Source organism: Microtus ochrogaster, chromosome 6, assembly GCF_000317375.1.
Source record: "Microtus ochrogaster isolate Prairie Vole_2 chromosome 6, MicOch1.0, whole genome shotgun sequence".
NCBI lineage: Eukaryota > Metazoa > Chordata > Mammalia > Rodentia > Cricetidae > Microtus > Microtus ochrogaster.
In genome coordinates this window covers 26,970,050-26,990,842 of record NC_022013.1, presented here as the reverse complement: position 1 = coordinate 26,990,842, position 20,793 = coordinate 26,970,050, and the positions used below count along the sequence as shown (strand labels likewise).

Sequence of the window (20,793 nt, the reverse complement as noted above, 5' to 3'; positions counted from 1 at the left end):
GCTGGCCTTGAACTCACAGAGATCCGCCTGCCTCTGCCTCCCGAGTGCTGGGATTAAAGGCGTGCGCCACCACCGCCCGGCCCCTTTTTCTTTTTCTTAAACAAAACCATTTGATGATATCTCATTTATGTATACTAACAGTAAACTTCTGTGGCCTCGTTACCTTCACAGTCATGAACCTGTGGCCTGTCTTAATCCATCTGTAGATACTTTGACTCCACTCCCACCAGTCATTTAAGGCAAATCTGTCCAAAGCCAAAACTCTCTTTAAGCTGTGACCGTGTAACTGTCATCACCAGAGTCCCACCCCAAGGCATAAGTATTAGCATTTCAGATTGTTCCATACAGACCTTCTATTTCTAGTTGTTTTGCTTGTCCTTGCCAGGGTCTGCAAAGGGCCATTCGGTCGAAGTTTGTCTTTGTTTTTCAAATATATAGACTCCCTCTCTGTCTTGTTTTGTCTTTCTTGCAATTGCTTGTTGGAGAAAGCAGACTATTTGTTCAATAAAATGCCTTGGGTTTCAGCTATACCACTCCTAGAAACAAACCCGAAGGACTCTATACCCTCCACAGAGACACTTGCGCATCCATGTTGATTATTTTATTCCTGATAGCAGGGAAATGGAACCATTCTAAATGGCCATCAACAGATGGATAATGAAAATGTGGTGCATATGTTAAAGAAAAATGAATCATGAAATTGGAAAAGAAAAAAATGGATGAATCTAGAAAGTATAATAATAATTATATAAGTGTGGTCACCTAGACTCAGAAAAACAAATCTCATGTTCTTCTAAATGTACAGATCCTGCTTATAACGTATACAGGACATCCGTGTGGGAAAAGTCTAATTCTGGAAAGGAGTCCAAGGGGAGGGTGATAGGCGGTGAAGAAAGGTAGAGGGTAGGCAGGAGGTCACGTGGGACATGACAGGTGAGAAGAGTCATGTGGGGAGGCTGCAAGTCAGGAACAGGGAAGCCAGCGGGTTAGAAGTGAGGAATGGAGAACCACAGAAACACACTTCCTTCAAAATGTCATCACGGTGTTTGCCACAGTACATGCTGATAAAAGGAAAGCTTGTATGTTGTTGTTTTGAGACCGGGTCTTAGGAAGCCAGTCTGGCCTTGCACATTTGTAGCCAAAGATGACTTTCAGCTCCTGATCCTCCTGCCTCTACCTCCCAGGTGGTAGTTTTGTAGGAATGAAATTTTTTTATTCTTTAGATCTTCAGAGAGTTGTTTAACAAGTTTATTTTTCTGCTGTGTTTCTGAGTTGATACTTTGATTTAGAGAATAGATTACATTCCATTTTTTTAAATTGGGTTTTGTGTATGTGGATTTTGTTTTAACCAGGTTATATGTCATATCTGTCTGTCACTTTATCATAATGTCTTCTGCTCATTGGAATGCCCCTTTAAAAAGAAACTTCTTGCTGCCAGGCTTGGTGGCGTACACCTTTAATCCCAGCATTTGGAAGGCAGAGGCAGGCAGATTTCTGAGAGTTTGAGGCCAGCCTGGTCACACAAAGTGAGCTCAAGAACAGCCAAGGCTATTACACAGAGAAACCCTGTCTTGAAGGAAAAAAAAGAAAAGAAAGAAACTTCCCTGTATTACTTGGTTGCCCTAAGTGCTGTGTGGGAAATTACCCTGATACAGTAATAACCTCTAAGCACATACCAGACAGCCCATCCCAGAGGTCTTAGAAAGCAGAGAAAATAACATGAAAGCTCACTCTCATGACTTGTCACATCAGTCTACAGAAAGAAGCAAGAGGGAAAGATAATATAATTAGGTTAAGGTGGAAGCAGGCAGAGCCATATTTCAAATTCTGCGATAGACAGTATTTTTATGTCCATCCTTTCTGCCACTTTAGTTTTTCCTGCTCTTGGTATGGTCATCAGGACAAGAGTTGAAATTCCAACAAGGAGCCCCTTAGGGAAACACAGCCACGGAACATTCTGTCTTTATCAGAGACAATAAAGGAATGAGCATGTCTGCCACAGTTGAAGCTTCCCAGGAAGCTTGATGAATAGTCATGAATTTTGTGTTCCTTGGGTAGCAAGCATCTTGGCCATAGTCACATCATTGTTGGGTGGCTGGATTAAGGACTCATGAATATTAATTTTTTATGGACCCTTTCTTTGTATTTACTGTATCATAAATATTTAGTACCATATATGTGTATCATTTGTAACATGAATATTTAGGATCTAGGTGCTTCATGAGCATTAGGGCGTCTATTTTTTCCATTCCTTATGTTTGTATACATATAATACGAACCCTTCAATACATTCTATTGAGTCTCTGGCTGCTAAACTTTTCCTTACTTGAAATACCTCAACACATAGTTGTGTTTTATAAACTACAAACTCATTCATCTTTTCTAATAAAATTGAATTGTCTTTAAAGTAAAGGCACACTGAGATATAGGGACAACAGGACAAATGGTACATTCTTTTCTGTTCTTTTTTTTTTTTTTTGATTTTCAAGACATGGTTTCTCCGTAGCTTTTTGGTTCCTGTCCTGGAACTAGCTCTTGTAGACCAGGCTGGCCTCGAACTCACAGAGATCCGCCTGCCTCTGCCTCCCGAGTGCTGGGATTAAAGTTGTGCGCCACCACCGCCCAGCCTGCCTGGCCATTTTGAGTTTTTATACTTTTCCCTTCACCTAGATTTACCAAGTGTTAACATAGTGTTCAGTTTATCATTCTGTTCTCCCTTCCCTCCTTCTACACAAACACATGTATACATTATATATGTGTTTATATGTAGATAAATACAAATACAAATATGTGTGATTTTTTTTAAATTTATGCACTGGGGACATTGTACCACTATACCCCAGTTATCTCACTGTATTTCTTTAAATATAAATTAATTCTCTTAGATAACCTCCATAAAAAATCAGAAAATTAGCTATGATATATTTTCTAATCCACAACCCATGTTCAATTTTGTTTCAGTGCTAATTATCTATTTTATTTCTCATTGCAAAGTCAAATTATGGGTCATGCATTGTACTTAGTGTGTTTACATTTGCTTTTAATCTTTAATAGTTCTGTAGTCTGTCATGACAGCAACATTTTAAAAGCCCAAGCACCAAGCTACATGCTGAGCTGTGCCTCAAGCCTTTACCTTGGCCCCTGTGTTAGTTCTTGCCAATCTACCTTTTTACACTGTGTGCCTGATAAAAGCAACTGGTTTTCTACAGGAGTTACCTGGCTCACCTCCTTCCCTGTGGTCCTCTTCAGTGCTCCGGAATGCTGGGCTTTCCTTAGCAGACGTCTCCTTCCACCTTGGGTCTGAGTGGCTCGAATGGTGATGAGATCCTGGCATGGGTTCTGGCCGTTTCCCAGAATAGGAATACTTAGAACTGGGGAAACAGAGGGTAACTTAACTTCTCTCAGTTAAGTTGATATAAGCTCAGGAACTAGAGACCATGTCCCAAATCCCTGGTATTGTCTGCCTTCTGTCTTCCATCTTCTTTGACCTTCTTTCTTCTCTTATGATTACCACCACCGCCACAGCCACCATTTGTTTTTCTACACCAGATGTGCCCTGTTGCCTCTTTGCACAGCACCATGTCTGCGTTCCACAAGGCCCTTGGCAAAGGTGTCCTGGTACCTAAAGATGAGCCAGATCGCCCGAAGGAAAGATGTTCAAATAGAAGAAAGTTTCTTTGCCCACTGTGTTTCTCCCAAGGTCAGAGTGACTTGACATTCTCTCATACAGTGATGCCAGGGAGCTCTGGGGTTGGGGTAGAGAAGTGGTAACTCCTCTTTTGCATTATTCCCCAGTGTGTGAACCTTCAACGTTAATTTTTTTTTTTAAAAAAATAAAATGCACTTTTATCTTAGAAAAAATGGGTCAGTTATTTACAGGAAGTCTCTGAACTTGGATTTGTCTAATGTTGAAATAGTTGAAGGTAATACAAATCTGGCAAAACTGCCACAAAAGATACGTATTCTCAGTAAATCAGATGACATGACATGGTGTTTGTTTCACTGTCAGGGATGTTTGCCGTGATCATTTGCCAAAGTTTCTCCACTATAAAATGAATTCTTTCCATTTAAAAAAAGATTTATTTTTATTTTACAGGTTTGAATGATTTGCCTGCTTGTATGACTGTACACGTGTGTGCCTGGTACCGGAGGAGGTCAGAAGAGTGTTGGGTCCCTTGGAAGTGGAGTTAGAGATGGTTGTGAGCCACCATGGGAGTGCTGGGAATTCAACCCCGGTCTTCTGTAGAAACAGCACATTCTTTTAACCACAGGGTCATTTCTCCAGCCCCGCTTTTTTTTTCCATCTTTAGTTAATAATTTATGGGGATTTGACTCTGTAAACTTGTGCCTACTATTTTAGCATCAAGTAATGATTTTGCCTGAATCTAACAATTATTGCTATCATTTCTCCTCATTTATTAGTTGATACTCTACTACAAGAAGAGCTCTTTCTTTCCTATGTATTTACTTATCTGTTGGGGCAGAACCATTGGTTCATCTTTTATTCAATGCATTTTAATCCTTTACTGTTATGCATTTGGTATAACTCAAATCGCCCTAGATTTGACCAGTAGGATTCCCTTCCATCTGGAGCCTCCATCCGCTGACATAGTTGCACCACTTCTCACAGCGTCTCCTTCCTCTCTGGCGTTCATGCTCACACATAGTTAAGCACTGTGTGTGGGAACATAGGTGTTCTAAGCTATCCTGTACTTTCTCTGTACCAGGCTTTGATGGGAAGAATGCGGGAAACTAAGATACAGATTGTAGATTGCTGTGGAATGTTAATTTAGCAGAAATCTAACACAGAGAACATATAGCTACATGTATTTTTTATTTTTCTCTGTATAGTGTGTTTTAAATACTCTGTATTTATACTGACATTTACTCTTTCATACAACACTAAAGTTCCTTCTAGTCTTCGTCATATTGTAACCCCTTGGCCACTGAGAAACCTGACTCCTGTGAGTTTAGTTTTTTTGTGGCATTCAAGGGAATTAACTAGGTTGGTGCTTCCATAATGATCTGGAAGAAGTGAAGTGGTGACCTACGCTTGAGCATGCCATGCGGCACGTGCAGTACTCAGCACATGGCTTGGTAGTGAAGCTCAGAGGAGGAAGGACTTCTTAATTGGTGTCATCTGTATTTAGACTGTGCTTTATTTTAGTAACAAGAGCCTGCTCTCTGTCATAGTTCTGTGCACAAGTGACATAGGACAGGGACATTAGAGTAGGAAGGGGCAGAAAGAAAGATGTGGAAGTTAGGGGATAATTAAAATCGCAAAAACTCAAACTTTTGGGAGTTGGATCTTAACATCCGCCTTGTTGATGCAGGACACTCTTGTTTCTACTTTACTGGGCTAGCTGGCTTGTGACCTTCTAACCTGCCTCTACCTCCTCTCCTGCCCTAGAATTACTGGTACAGTTCAGACTCAGGCTGGTAGGCATGGCAGCCAGCCTGGTACTCTCTGAACTTTTCTCCAGCCCCCCTTTAACAGTGTGATGTCAAAAGCATCTTTAATTGTAGCTTCTTAGATTACTAGTACTATGAGTTTCTTTTACTTTTAGTGATGGCTCTTTATGTTTTTCAGCTAATTGAAAGTTCAGAGTAGGGCTTACCTTTAGTTGGAGAGTTTTAGAATTTGTATATCAGTGTTAGTAATTATTTCAGAAACTTTTTTTTAAGATTTGAAAAATGAGGCAGTCCCCTCCTATCTGCTGCCCCTTACTGTCGTAAGCAATCTGTTCCTCTTGCAGGAATATGGATGAACTGTCAGCTAACCCTCTTCTAGACTGTTGCCTGAGCAATACTGTCGCTACTGCACTTCCAATGTCTGTGAATTTCAAAATGTAAATCTAGTCCGTTGATAGTAACACGATTGAGATAGGTTCTATTAAAGACCTGGCACACAAGAAAACTTGTCTTCTATCCTTTGCAATTCTCACAGTGCTATTTCACTCAGCCATTCTGTAATTATAAGTTTTTATTTTGTGTTTTGTTCTAGAGTTCAGAAAAGAATGAAACATTTTACCTCTTTTTGCCCGTTTCTTTTCTAATATTCTGTTTTGGCTTGTTTTTCAAAAAATATATTCAATTACAAATAATTTTGAAAAATAATATGTAAACCATTGTAATCTGTTTTGAAAGTCTTTTCTTAAGAATGTCCTTGAGGATTTGTGTTGGGTGTGGTGGCTCTCACTTGCCATCCCAGCCCTTAGGACACTCAGAAGAATGGCTGCAAAGTACTCAATATGGAGTTTTTCTTTCTTTTCTTTTTCTTTTTTAAGAAAATAACTGCTGTTGAATTTATCCCCTGACAGTTCCTACAAGTATACAGTCCACTCTTGGTTGCTGTCCCTCCCCTGCTCTTTGAAATCCCTACTCTTCTGCCCTCCTTCCTCGAGTCCCTTTGCTTCCATTCCCTTTGTGACTTGATGAGTTTCATCAGGGCTATCTGTGTGTCCTGCGTATAGCGCTATTTATTGGAACCTGATGGGCTAGCTCAGTGGCATACACAACTAGCCAGTGTCTGTTCTCCCAGAATCCATGTGTACGAGAGTTTAGCAGGGAGGGCAGGCCCTGTGAGTTACTTGATGTTTTGATACCAGGCCCAGTCTGTGCAGGCTCATTGCAGGCAGCTCCAGCTGCGGTGAGAACATGATTGTGTTGGCTGTGCTGTGCCCAGAAGATGGCTTTCACACCTTGAGCAGCTACATGTCTCTGTGTTTATTGCTGTTCGTTGTAAAGAGAGCCTTCTCTAATTCAGGCTAGAGGCAGAAATTTATGAGAACAGCTTGGTATCATGACAACTTTTAAAAATATTTATTTATTTATTATATATACATTTTTCTGTCTGTGTGTATGCCTGCAGGCCAGAAGAGGGCACCAGACCCCATTACAGATGGTTGTGAGCCACCATGTGGTTGCTGGGAATTGAATTCAGGACCTCTGGAAGAGCAGGCAATGCTCTCAACCTCTAAGCCACTCTCCAGCCCAACTTTTTCATTCTTTAGAGGGTTGAAAAATACTTTGGAGAGGATTAAAGACAGGGTTTCTTTGTGTATCCGTGGCTGTCCTGGAACTCTCACTCTGTAGACCATATTGGCCTCGAAGTCAGAGATCCTCCTGAGTTTTGGTATTAAAGGTGTGAGCCACTGATTAAAGGTGCTCGACAAAACTACTTATAAGCATATCTGAAGTAATGTTTTGTGTGTTTGTTGACAAGGTTTCTCTGTGTAGCCCCTGATTGTCCTGGATATCCTGGAATTCAATTTGTAGACCAGAGTAGCCTTGAACTCACACAGCCCCCTGCTTCTGCCTCCTGAGTGCTGGATTCATGTGAGTGTGCGCCACCACACCTGCCTGCGTTTGAAGCACTCTTTGATTTTGCTCTAAATGCTTACTCTTCTTGTACTACCAGGGTTGTTTTCAAAGTAGACCTTTCGGGCTGGAGAGATGGCTCAGAGGTTAAGAGCATTGCCTGCTCTTCCAAAGGTCCTGAGTTCAATTCCCAGCAACCACATGGTGGCTCACAACCATCTGTAATGGGGTCTGGTGCCCTCCTCTGGCCTGTGGGCATACACATAGACAGAATATTGTATACATAATAAATAAATAAATATTAAAAAAAAAAACAAAGTAGACCTTTCATCTAAAGTTTATGCTGTGCCTTAATAAAATGAAAATAGCACCTTGGCCTTGTATCTTCCACCTTCCACCCTTGAGATCTTAGAATAGCAAAGCCATTTTTTTAGTGTATTACCTGTTTAGAACTAAATTTCTGTATTTATAGCTGTGTGTCTTGGGGCAAGATAACTGTTCTTTTTTTTTATGTCAAACACATAAAAGGTGGTTAGGATTCATGTTTAGAGCAATGCCTGACAGTGTTCTAAGTATTTACTTCTGTTATTTACCTGTGTGTTGCCCTACGTGTCTTTTTCACCAAGATATTGTAAAGCTGTGTGAATATAGATGGATGTGAAGCCATTAAGTAAACATTATGTGGATGTATAGGTGTGTGTGTGTGTGTGTGTGTGTGTGTGTGTGTGTGTGTGTGTGTTGGCTTGTTTTATGTCAGCTTAACCAAGCTAGAGTAATTTGGGAAGCAGGAGCCTCAGATGAGAAAATGCTCCCACCAGATTGGCCTGTGGGCAAGTCCGTGATGCATTTTCTTGATTGATAATTGATGTAGGAAGGCCCAGCTCACTATGGTGCCCTAGGTACTATAAGAATGCAAGCTGGGGAGATGTTAAGAGCACTGGCTAATCTTCCAGAGGTCCAGAGTTCAATTCCCAGCAACCACATGACAGCTTACAACCATCTGTAATGAGATCTTGTGTCCTCTTTTGGCACGTAGAAAGAACATTGTATACATAATAATAAATTAATCTTGAAAAGAAAAGGGAATGCAAGCTAATGCAATCCAGCCGTGAGGAACAGGTTAGTAAGCCATGCCATCTAGGTTCCTGCATCCAGGCCCTGCCCACTCCCTCAGTGATGGGCCCTGATGAACTATGATGTGAAACTGTAGACTGAAACGAACCCTTTCTTCCCCCAAAATGCTTTTGGTTAGTGTTCTGTCACAACAGTAGAGCCCTGACTAAGACGGGTAGAGAAGCCTAGAACTCTAGCAATGAGTTTTCTTTTCTTTTTGCATTGCTAGTGTTTAGATGCCAAGATTACCTGTTAATTATTTTTACTTCTATTGTTGGAAATAAAATATCTGCTAAGACATCTTTTTTTTTTTTTTGTTTTCTGTTTTTGTTTTTGTTTGTTTTGTTTTAGAGACAGGGTTTCCCTGTAGTCCTGGCAGTCCTGGAACTAACTTTGTAGACCACCAGGCTGGCCTCAAACTTAACAGAGATCTGCCTGCTCCTTTCCTCTCATGTGCTGGGACTAAAGACATACACCACCACTGCCTGGCTCACCACACTCTGAAGCTTTTCTCCTTGTTTGCTTCTGTTGTGTATCTCAGAATCATATCTTCTATAGAGGGAATTTGTATCTTTCCTTTTAGGTCTTATGCCCAGCCCCCATGCCCCAGGGGAAAAAAACAGGAAAATCATCTTGCCAATTAAAGGAGTAATTAATATTTTTAGAAATAACTTCAAATTCTGTGATGTGGATAGTAATTATTAAATGACACGTGTGAATTTTTAATAGAAATCTTATAAAAAAGATTTTTTCCCTTAATCTTCATAGACAATGTGCCAGAGGAACTTGAAGAACCGTTTTACACAGATCAGTATGACCAGGAGCACATCAAGCCGCCTGTTGTTAATCTGCTTCTGTCTGCTGAGCTGTACTGTCGAGCTGGGAGCCTCATCCTAAAGAGCGATGCAGCCAAGCCCCTCCTGGGCCATGATGCCGTAATCCAGGCATTAGCACAGAAAGGCCTTTATGTCACTGACCAGGAAAAACTGGTAACTGAACGAGATCTCCACAAGAAACCCATACAGATGGTAAGTCTTTGTATATATGTATGATTATTTCTAGTCTGAAATGCATACATTTTTGAATTGTACTATAAGGTAGAAGGAAATACATTTGAACATTTTTATTGCATCCACACCTAGAGTTTAAAAGCCATCTTGTTCTTACAAAATTTGCTTCTGAGTGAAAGAAGATTTTGACAAACTATTTTAGAATATTTGGAGCTTTCTAATGTCTGGGAGAAAGAATTACGTAAATTTTTTTTTTTTGGTTTTAACTATTTTTTTATTTTATTTTAATTAATTAATTAATTAATTAATTAATTAATTAATTTATTTTGGTTTTTCGAGACAGGGTTTCTCTGTGGCTTTGGAGCCTGTCCTGGAACTAGCTCTGTAGACCAGGCTGGTCTCGAACTCACAGAGATCCGCCTGCCTCTGCCTCCCGAGTGCTGTGTGCCACCACCGCCCGGCTTTCAACTATTTTAAAATGTTTTTTCTTTAATTAAAGTTTTCTTGTTTTAGAGATTACCTCTAAGAGATGGAAATGGACCTTGACTATCTTTGTAAGACAAGCCTTGTAGTTTTCCTGCAGTGGATGGAGCTATAGCTCAGTGATAAAATTGGCACCTGAAAGACCTTGCCTGGGCTTGGTTTCCAGAGCCACACAGAGATGATATGTAAGGGGATGAGTTTGGATCCCAGCAGCCATGTTGAAGGCCTCTGACTCTATCACTCAGGGGTGCGGAGACAGGAGAGTTGATGGGGCTTGCTAAGTTGCTAGCTTAGCCAAAACAATGGGAGCTCTAGGTTCAGTGAGAGACCCTGCCTTAAAGGTGGAGGGTGATAGAGATGGACAGTTGACACCCTACTTTGGCTTCCATGTGTGTACACCTATGCACACATACATATGCACACACCAAAATAATATTTAAAAATGTAATTTTTTAATTTTAATTTAATTTTAATTTTAATTTTAATTTAATAATATTTAAAAATGGGGGGAAATCACAAATGTAAGGATTCATTTATATGCTTCAGTCATGATAAATTCTTACACATTAGATACTTTAACTTACTTTAATAGCCATTAACTCATTCTGGTAGAAAATACATGTAGAAGGATTCTAAGTGGAATAGGTATGTAGGAACTCACAGATAGTCTATAGACATGAATCCAATTTTTTTTTTCTTTTGGTTTTTCGAGACAGGGTTTCTCTGTAGCTTTGGAGCCTGTCCTGGCACTAGCTCTTGTAGAGCAGGCTAGCCTCGAACTCACAGAGATCCTCCTGCTTCTGTCTTCTGAGTGCTGGGATTAAAGACGTGTGCCGTCACCACCCAGCTGAATCCAAATATTTTGAAGCTCACAGTGTGCTTTGGGTAAATTTCACAAAATACAAGCATCATCAAGAATGTTTCTGAAAAGCAGTCTTTTGAGATGGCTCAGTGGGTAAGAGCACTTGTCATACCATTGTGAGAACCTGAATTCAAATCCTCAACACTAACATAAAGCAAGCGAAGGGTGATCTCGTAACTCTGTAACCTCAACACTGTGGGGTATAGATACAGGAAAATCACTGGGGTTTGCTGGCCACCAGCTTTGCTCCAGGTTTAGGGGAGACTGGAAAGAATAAGGTGGAGAATGATGGAACAGACACCCAGCATATCCTTTGGCCTCTGTGCATGCACACAGATGTGCACACCCACATAAAGAATGCTAAAAATTAAAGTGGTTTGCATACTTGAATGTCTTTTCATGAGAATAGTAGTCTTGGGATAAAGGGCTGTTATATAGAAGGGTGTATTATAAAACTCAGGAAGAGTGAACAAAATCACCAGGTCTAGCACTAAGTGGAAGTGACTATGCTTTCTGTTATCTTTTTTTTTTAAAAAAAAAAAAAACCTCATTTAATACTTGTAAGGAATTGAGAGAAATTTCTCAAGAGTAATTTAGTTAAAAATTTATAAAATAAATTATTAAGGATAACCTGGAATGTTGATCTTTTCCCACATACGAGATTTTCAGTTCTCATTGATAGCTCCAGATTCACATATGGTTACCCTCCCTGACTTGTCTACATGTGCGCATGTCATGTGTCAACCATTCACTAGCTCTAGGGACAGTTAAATTCTATTTCTGAATATGCCACAGTCAGCTCTTCAGGATTTACTCTCTTAGTTGGATTCATATGGCAGCTACATCCACTTCTGAGTAGTTGGAAGTCTCAAGGCCAAGTAAATAGTTACACAGCACACTATTGATTCTAAAATAGCATTCGTTTGAGAGCTGCTCTCTCAGACACAGGTATATGTTAGGTAACCCAGATGTCCTAACATAGCTTATCTATCTTCAGTCATCTTATTAGGAAAACAAACTTTACATACTGGCTACAGTTTTTCTAGTGCAGTTTGTATGTGTGACCAAATAAAGTATTCGGTAGACATCTAATTACTTTCTTAGGTTTCTTTCACCCCGTAGAGCTTGCTGGCAATTTTGAATGTTTACTATTTACAGACTAATTTAAATAACTTATTGTGCTCCTCTTTTTATAGCTCTGACTTCTAATTGTTGATTATTATTACAACTTCAGACCAGACTCCATCAGTAGTGTCACATTTACAGACCTGTATTTGAATTGTATACTTTAATTTTTGTCAGAATCCACAGTTTTTCAGTTGTAACTTTTTATTGTTGCTCTTGTAAATTACTCTTTTAAAAGCCTGTATGAGAACTTTAGTGGTGCCGGGCAGTGGTGGCGCACGCCTTTAATCCCAGCACTCAGGAGGCAAAGGAAGGTGAATCTCTGTGAGTTCGAGGCCAGCCTGGTCTACAAGAGCTAGTTCCAGGATAGGAACCAAAAGCTACAGAGAAACCCTGTCTCAAAAATCAAAAAAAAAAAAAAAAAAGAACTTTAGTGGTAAAATTTTGCTAAGAAACTTCTTAAATGTAAAGTGAGAGTTATTTAAATTACCAGTTGCTTCTTTGTCTTGCTTTTTAGAAGGTTATCATCTAAAATAATGTTCTTCCAGTGAATGTATTGATACCACACTTTGCAGTTCTGAATAAGCTTAGTGGTTTTAGTATATTTTATTTCTTTGTGTATGCCTTGCAGCTTTGGAGTCAGAGTAAATGTAATAGTGTCAGAAGAATAATCTTGACTTTTTAAGACATATTCTTCCCTATTCTTTTTTCAAAATGTACTTTACTTGATGTATGTCAGTATGTATTTTGCTCATATGTATGTGTGTTCACTGTATTCATGCCTGGTGCCTACAGAGGCCAGAAGAGGGCATTGGGTCTCCTGGAACTAGAGTTACAGGTTCCTTTAGCCTCCATGCGGGTTTTGGGAACCCAGGTCCACTGCAAGAGTAGCAAGTGCTCTTAACAGATGACCTAGCTCTTCATTTGATTCTTTTTTTATCAAAGACTAAGACAATATAATATTTAAAGAACTAATTTAAATGGTACATTTCCCTTTTATTTTGATTCTACCTTCTGATTGTTGGTTGTTAAAACTTCACACTAGAGTACATCGACTTCCTCACAATTGTGTATTTGTGAGAGTGGTTTTTCAACAAAAATGTTTTAGTTTCTTTTGGGAAATGGGATTAAAATGGGGTGAGAGGGATGGATAGAAGTTTCCTTGTCATTTGATATATTTCTGTATTGGTGACTTTTGCATATAATTACACACCTGTTTTAAAGCTTACAGAGAAGAAATTTAAGTTCAAGAAATGATCATTACCTGAAGTGGTTTCACAGTCAGCCTTGATTTTGCATTAGCAGATTCAGCTGGAATTGAAGCTACGTAAGGAAACAAAACCAAAACTGTCCATAGCGAACAGCTTTTTTCCTTGTTATCCCCTCAACAACTTATTTTAACAACATGTATAGTATTAACTCTCTGTTGGGCAGGACAGGAAATGTGGAGGGAGGCATTATACATAAGTACTCCATAGATGAGGCTTGAGTCCCCAGATTTCAGTGTCCCTGGGAGGTCCTGGAACAGCTGCCAGGATATCCAGGAATGACTTCAGTTCAGTGTTTAAAAGCAAACTTTTCTGAGGATTGACAATAATAAATAGTAATTAATACCAAATTTTTGATTGGTAATTAACCTGAGGAAGAGTTGCATTGTGAAAATTACAGATGAACATTTCTCAACTAGGAGTATATTTTAGGCAAAGTCTTATCAAAATTTCAGAATAAATACTGGTATCTAAGCTGACATGAAAAAATGGACCCAAATGCTAATAAGTAAGATAGATTGAGAACACAGAAAAGGTTTTGATTGTTCTTTCGTGAAATGTAATTTCATGGGAATTAATATCAGTTGGGCTAGAGTGCTGCTCGCTGTCATAAAACAAGTGCTGAAACTAATTGCCAGTTTAGAAATCAGGAAGCAGTAAAATTAAAACATCCCAAAAGCTGTCTGGGAACTCTGAATATAGATGATGGTCCTCTAGCCAGAGCGGCTGCGTCAGCACCTGTAGGGAAAGAGAGCTGTGTGTGTGTGCTTGTTCTGCTTTGACCAGAGTATTACTGTGTGCCCTGCCAGCGTTGAGCTTGTGGGATCCTTCCTGCTCCTGCCTTCTGTCACATTCAGTCCAGGGGCTTCTAGTTCTTAAAATCTGGTTTTTATGGGTGGTTCTATGATCAAGAATGTACGGGAAAGGTTTATCTAATCCGGAGTTTTATTTTGTGCATATGATATCACATAGGGCTTGGCAGTGTGAAGTGATTTGCCTAAGAGAGCCCTGCTCTGTAGGGTAGCTAGTTAGAATTAGAACCTAGGCATAGATGTGGGTTTCTAAAGCATGCCCTGGCTGTCCTAGAGCTCACTATGTAGAGCAGGTTGGTCTGGAACTCAGAAGAATCCATCCATCATCTAGACTGGAAACTGAGAGATCAAACTCTTGGTTGTGAATTAATTTTCCAGCCATATTCGTTCATGAATGTAGGGTAAAAGTTGACATCCATAAAACTAAGTAAATGTGCATATGTATATAATGACATGAGATTGTTTTTTAGATATGGTTTGCATGACAAGGTCTGTTGTTTATTATTATGTAAATCAAAGTATTTAATTGTAGCTGGGTCCTAAAGGCTCCCTCTGGGGAGGGGGTAAGAAGGGGCAGAGTCAATGGCATAGACTTGAGGAGTCAGTCAAGTGGCAAAGCAGACTCATTTACTCAGCAATGGGGAGAGCCTTATATACCCTCCTCCCAGCACCCAGGCTGTGTTCCCATCTGTTGACATCACATGGTCATTCCTCATTGGCTAGGCACAATCAGGACCTTTGACAGTGCTTGTTGCTGGACCCTCAGACAGCATCACATGGTTGCCCCTCATTGACTATGCCTGAGCAGGTCCTCTGTCAGCACCTGTTGCTAGGCCCTCAGGCAGACTCCAGATTGGCTGTCTCTTGGCCTTGTAGGCCTTATCTTCCTATACTTATTTTTTTTCACTTTTTATTTTATTATGTTTTAATAAAATAAAATAAAATAAAAACATGAGACTGGGTTGGCTTCCAACTTCCTGTGTAGTTGCCTTGACCTTATACTCTCCTGCGTATAACTTCCAAGTGCTGGGATCCCAGATGTAGATGTGTATCACTACACCTGGGTCTTGGTGGGCATCAAATCTAGGTCTTCTTGCATGTAAGGAATCTCCCAACTGAGCTACATTTCCAGCCCCCAGATTTTATATTGAAATCCTTTATTCTGATGAATACAGAAGAAGTAACTTATTCTGTTTACTTAATTATAGTTAAAGTAGGATGATATATCACTGGATAAGTAAGGCATCACATGTTTTCTTCTGAATTGCCAATGTTGTTGTGATGGAAGCTTTATTTATTTACTTGTCAATATTTAGTTAGGATGTTTTTGGTGAGAAGGTTGGTGGAATCTTGCTACATAGCCCAAATTGATCTTAAACTTATAATAATCTTCCACCTCAACCTTTGAGTTCTGGAATTACAGCTGTATACTGTTACCTGACTATGAAATATATATATGCACACACACATATATCTGTGTATATATATTCCAATATATATAATTGATATAGTATATATGACTAAAGCTAAATAGTTGTGATCCACCTGTACTATACTGCTTTATTATACTACCACTGCAGGGTCAATGAAGTTGTAGCTATGATGTGGGAGGTCCTTCTGTGTATGTGTTGCTTTTATTGGTTAATAAAGTTGTTTCGGCCAGTGGCTTAGCGGAATAGAGCAAGACGGGAATTCCAAGCAGATAGAGGAGGAAAAGCCATGGAGCCACTGAAGGAGACAGACAGACGTCCAGGAACTTTACCAGTAAACCACGAGCCTTGGGGTAAAATATAAAATATTAGAAATGGGTTGATTCAAGATATAAGCTAGCTAGGAATACACTTAAGTGATTGGTCAAGCAGTGTTTTAATTATACAGTTTCCTTTTTTTTTTTTTGATTTTTCTAGACAGGGTTTCTCTCTAGCTTTTGGTTCCTGTCCTGGAACTAGCTCTTGTAGACCAGGCTGGCCTTGAACTCACAGAGATCCGCCTGCCTCTGCCTCCCAAGTGCTGGGATTAAAGGCGTGCGCCACCATCGCCCGGCTGGTATTTCTATATATAAAGAAAATTTATCTTTTATTATGTTCTATGCTCTGCACTCACTGGTCACTGAGAGGCTATCTTCACTTAAATAATGAGCTTAAGAATTTAGTGAGGAAAGCACTGGGGCATGTAGAAGGAGCAGTGGGCCGCTTCCCTCCGCTCGGCTCCTGGCTCCCAGCTCCCGGCTAGCTTTACCCCCGAAATAACAACACACAAATTGTATTTATTTAAACACTGCCTGGCCCATTAGCTCTAGTCTCTTACTGGCTAACTCTCACATCTTGACTAACCCATTTCAAATAATCTGTGTAGCACCATGAAGTGGTGGCTTACCAGGAAGATTCTAGTTATGTTCATCTTGGGCTGGAGCTTCATCACATCTGACCCAGAGAGGAGAGGCATGGCGATTGCCTAACTTCCCTTCTTCCCAGCATTCTGTTCTGTTTACTCCACCCACCTAAGGGCTGGCCTATCAAATGGGCCCAGGCAGTTTCTTTATTAACCAATGAAATTAACTCCTCCATCAGGGGCAAGCCCCTCATCAGAAGACAGGAGATGTGTACTCTGAACTATCAGCCTAACAGTAGACACCAACCACGAGGTAGAGGATGGCTCTGCTCTGTCCTAGGCTGACTGACAGGGTGGGGTGAACATGGTGACTGAATTGACAGAACTGTTTTACCCAAGTTTGTCATACTGTGAAGTATGTTGTTTATTAAATTGAAGTGTGTCTTGAGGTCAGATGGAAACTGAAACTAAGAATTTTACCTTTTTTCCTGAGTGACAAGATCATGGAATAATGGTCATGATATTCTCTGTATTGCACGCGCGCGTATGTGTGTGCGTATGTGTGTGTGTGTCAAAGGGAGGTGGGGAGATATGAGAATGAATACTTGTGGAGGTCAAAGGGTAACTGGAATTGCTTTTCTCCTTCTACTTTTATGTAGGTTCTGGGAATCAAACCAGGTAGTTAAGTTTGCATTTTGCCTATTGAACCATCTTGCCAGTCCTTCATCCAAGTTGTGAAGGAATTTTCTTGGCTGGGAAATGAAGGATGTGGTGTTGATAATGTGTGGGGAAATAAAAGGCAGTGTTTAGTTGTAGCTTTAGCATAAGGTACATATTGGGAGATGTCAGGAATTGATGCTTCAGAATGGATGGAAACGGCCCGGATGCTGTGACAAATGTGTTCTCCTAGAAGGAAGGGAGACTTACACAGACTAGGGGTTAAACCCCACAGAGAAGGTATAATCAGATTTGTGTTTCAGAAAGTCGCTCTGGTAGTACTGTCCTAGGGAGGGTAACATTGCTGGGGCCTGAGCTACAGAGGAGACGAGCTGGGGAACTGTTTTGGGAGAGATGGAGGGCTTTGTTTCTTAAATTCTGTGAGATGAAGGTGAATTTTTGACTTCTCAGAGTTGGAAAATGAAGAGAGATTACAAACAGGAAAAGAATTCAGGCTGTACATCACACCTCTAATAGTTAATTGGTAGTTAATAGTTAGAAGCAAAGAGCCCCTTAGTTTTACCCATCCTAGAGCTCCTCAGGATTGAGATGGTCCTCATTCTTAGCTTCTGTTCTCCCTCCCGTGTGTCTGTGTGTGCCTGTGAGCCTGTCATCCCTTTGGCCTCATGTGGAGGCCAGAAGTCAACATGAAGATGTCCTTTCTGTTTGAAGATGAGGTCCCTCAACCTAGTCTAGTTGGCTATCAGGTGCCCAGGACTTGGCCTGTCTCTGCTCCCCTGGGGCTGGGATTACAGATTTTTGTCACCATGCCCAATTTACTTTTGAAATCATTATTTTTTTTTTTTGGTTTTTTTTTTTTGTGTGTGTGTGTGTGTGTGTGTGTGTGTGTCTGGGTGTATTTCCTGCATGTGTATCTACACCACATGTGATGCCCAGAGAGACCAGAAGAGGGCATTGCATCCCCTCTTTTTTTTAACTTAAAAAAACATTGTTAGATGTCTAGTAGATTTCAGCTTATTCCTAGAGAATGAAACCAAAGTGAAGTTCCTCAAGAACAAATGATAGTCTGCAGCTGTTCCACCCAGCCAAGGTTAACCCCAAATTGCATTTACATGGAGTCTCTTTTGTGAAGACAGGGCCGTGATTATCGCCACATTATCAGTGCCTGGCCAAAGAGATGGAAAATCAATGAACATTTGATATACTCTTGAGTTTTTAAGAATTAGATGCATTTTGTAAGATCACATCTTTTTTAAAAAAAAAAAAAATAAGATAAAAAGAGTGCAGTATTGCTGTGCTTTGCTAGGCTTGGACTCAGAGCTGAGTTCTAGGATTATAGCTCATGCTTCAGCATTGCCAGTGCATAAATTTCATTGATTTTCATTTCTATGAGCCTATGGGGGTCATTTTCTTTCAGCCCACCACAGTTCCCTATTGTTACTACTCTGCTCATTGTCTCCGTAGCTTATGAAATCCAGATGTGGCTCTTTTTCACACAAAACTCTTGGAGGACAAACCTGGCTGCACGCACGACCATTGGAGGACAGTCGTGCTGGCGTCACAGCCTCACTATTGGCAGAGAGGAGCCACGTTTTCATGCACAGCCAGCTGGAAAAACTAGCTGACAGACTTCCTCTCAGAGTTTTTTGAGGGTAAACTGACACTTTTGCTGGTGGTTATTTTTATATAATAAAATATATTTCAGTGTACTTTGGTAACTTGTTTTAGATTTTGAGGTTTGAGGCACAATTTTTGGCTTAGAAACAAGTATTCTTGGAAAATTTTCAAATTTGGAAAACTATAAAGCACAAACATTTAGAAATAGAGCATATGTGACTGCTTAAACTACATTAGGCATGTCATCTTGTACAGGGAGGGAACAGGGCCATCGTCTTACATTGTGGGACAGGAAAGAGCAGTTATCTGAGCAGTGCTGGACACTCCTGAGCCGCTCTGTGTAAGCTGTCATAAAAACAGACTTGCCCAGCTCCCCGTGGGGATGAATCTGAAAACACACTCTCCTCTCAGCCCTGACTTACAGAATGTAATCTGCTTTCATGAGCTTTTCATAAAACCTACTTTCATGGTCTCAATGATTAGTTCTTCCTTTTACATGTCTGATTGGTTCATTGGAAACTCCACTAATTCCTTAAAACATCAATTGATAACACTTGTTATGGAAATGATTAAAATTAAGTCTAAAAAGTGTCTTTAGATTTTATTATGTAATAAGCTTCTGTCCTAACTGCAAACATACAATCAGTGATTGTAAACCTATAAAAATGTTCCTATAGAAATTTTTAGATTGCTTTGAGGTATACATTTCATTTGACGCTTTGTGGTAAGAAACCAAGTATTCACATTTTGAAGAATTGTTTTAAGTTAACACTAGTACCTGTACATATTTATGGGGCAAGTGTCCCCTTTCAGTATATAAAGGCGATGCGTAATGACGGGCTCAGGATAATTGCATACCTGTTGCTGTTGCTCCAGACCTTCGTCATTCCTTTATATTAGGAAAATTAACTTCCCCTTTACTAGATTTCTTTTTCCTTTTTTCCTTTTTGTGGTGTGTGTGTAGTGTGCATGTGTTCATTCTGTATCTGTGTGGGCACATATGTGTGTGGGTGTGTACAAAAGGATGCGTGTGCATGTGGAGGCTGACGTTGTTGTTGTTGGGTATCCCCACTTTTCCACTGTTTTCAGTAAGGCAGATCTCTTAGCTACACCCAGAGATCCCTGATATGGCTGGTATTGTAAATAGGTGTTGTTTCTTTCAAGTATTTTTTTCTTAAGATAATCACATGGCCTTCCTCATTTATCTTGTTAACATGTGAATTAAGTGTTTTTCAAGTTTTGTGGTTTTTTTGTTTTTGTTTTTTGTTTTTCGAGACAGGGTTTCCCTGTGTAACAGTCCTAGCTGCTCTAGAACTAGCTCTTGTAGACCAGGCGGGCCTCAAACTCACAAGGAATTCACCTGCCTCTGCCTCCAGAGTGCTGGGATTAAAGGCATGCACCACCACCACCCGGTGTGTTTTTCTTTTTCTTTTTTTTTTTTTTTTCGACACAGGGTTTCTCTGTGGTTTTGAAGCCTGTGCCCGGTGTGTTTTTCAAGTATTAAGAATCTCAGTTACCTCTGCTGGTCCTGGTATATTAGCCCCGCCTCCATACACACATATGTGCGTACACACACACACACACACACACACACACACACACACACACACACACGAATGATTTCATTCCACTCATTCTGTCATTCATTTAGAATGACCATTATGTGAGAGAGGTTTCAGTGTCCCTTTGGGGGTCTTCAGTTGCGGTTTAGCATATGTGTCTGAGCTCTCTCAACCTTCTCCCTTCTTTCCTCCTTCCTTCATTCCCTTTCACTGTTTTCTTTTATCAGGGCTTGACAGGAATGACACCATTATGATTCTAACAACTTTTACCTTTCTCTGAAAGTGTTACTGATCAAATCATCCTACAGTTAAGTTCTGATTGAGCCTTGGTGCTGAGATGGTCTAGTGTGGCCCACATTCAGGGGAAGCGATTGGTGAGTAGACACCAGTGGCAAAGCCCTTTCTAATCATGTTAAGAAGCAAGAGGGTTTAAAGTTGTAGTTATTCAGACTGGATTTACCTGGAGTTCATTACTAAGTTCAACGTTTTCCTTTTCTAGAGACGTTCGTTATTACCCCCAGTGTAGAAATAGGAGCGGCGGGCTGCGTCCCGGCACCCGGCCGCCCACATGGCTAGCTCTACCCGAAATAATTACACGGACACTGTGTTCAT

At 40.3% G+C, this 20,793-nt stretch overlaps 1 protein-coding gene across 4 annotated transcripts in view; it reads left to right on the top strand.

Moving 5' to 3' along the window:
* The window catches only part of Camsap2 (calmodulin regulated spectrin associated protein family member 2), a 96,637-nt gene that overhangs the window by 7,505 nt on the left and 68,339 nt on the right, over positions 1-20,793 (top strand). For all 4 annotated transcript variants that reach the window (XM_013346743.2, XM_026779599.1, XM_013346744.2 and 1 more), the window contains exon 2: positions 9,202-9,461. In XM_013346743.2, the coding sequence (XP_013202197.1) occupies positions 9,202-9,461 (260 nt within the window). The remainder of the gene's footprint in view (positions 1-9,201; positions 9,462-20,793) is intronic.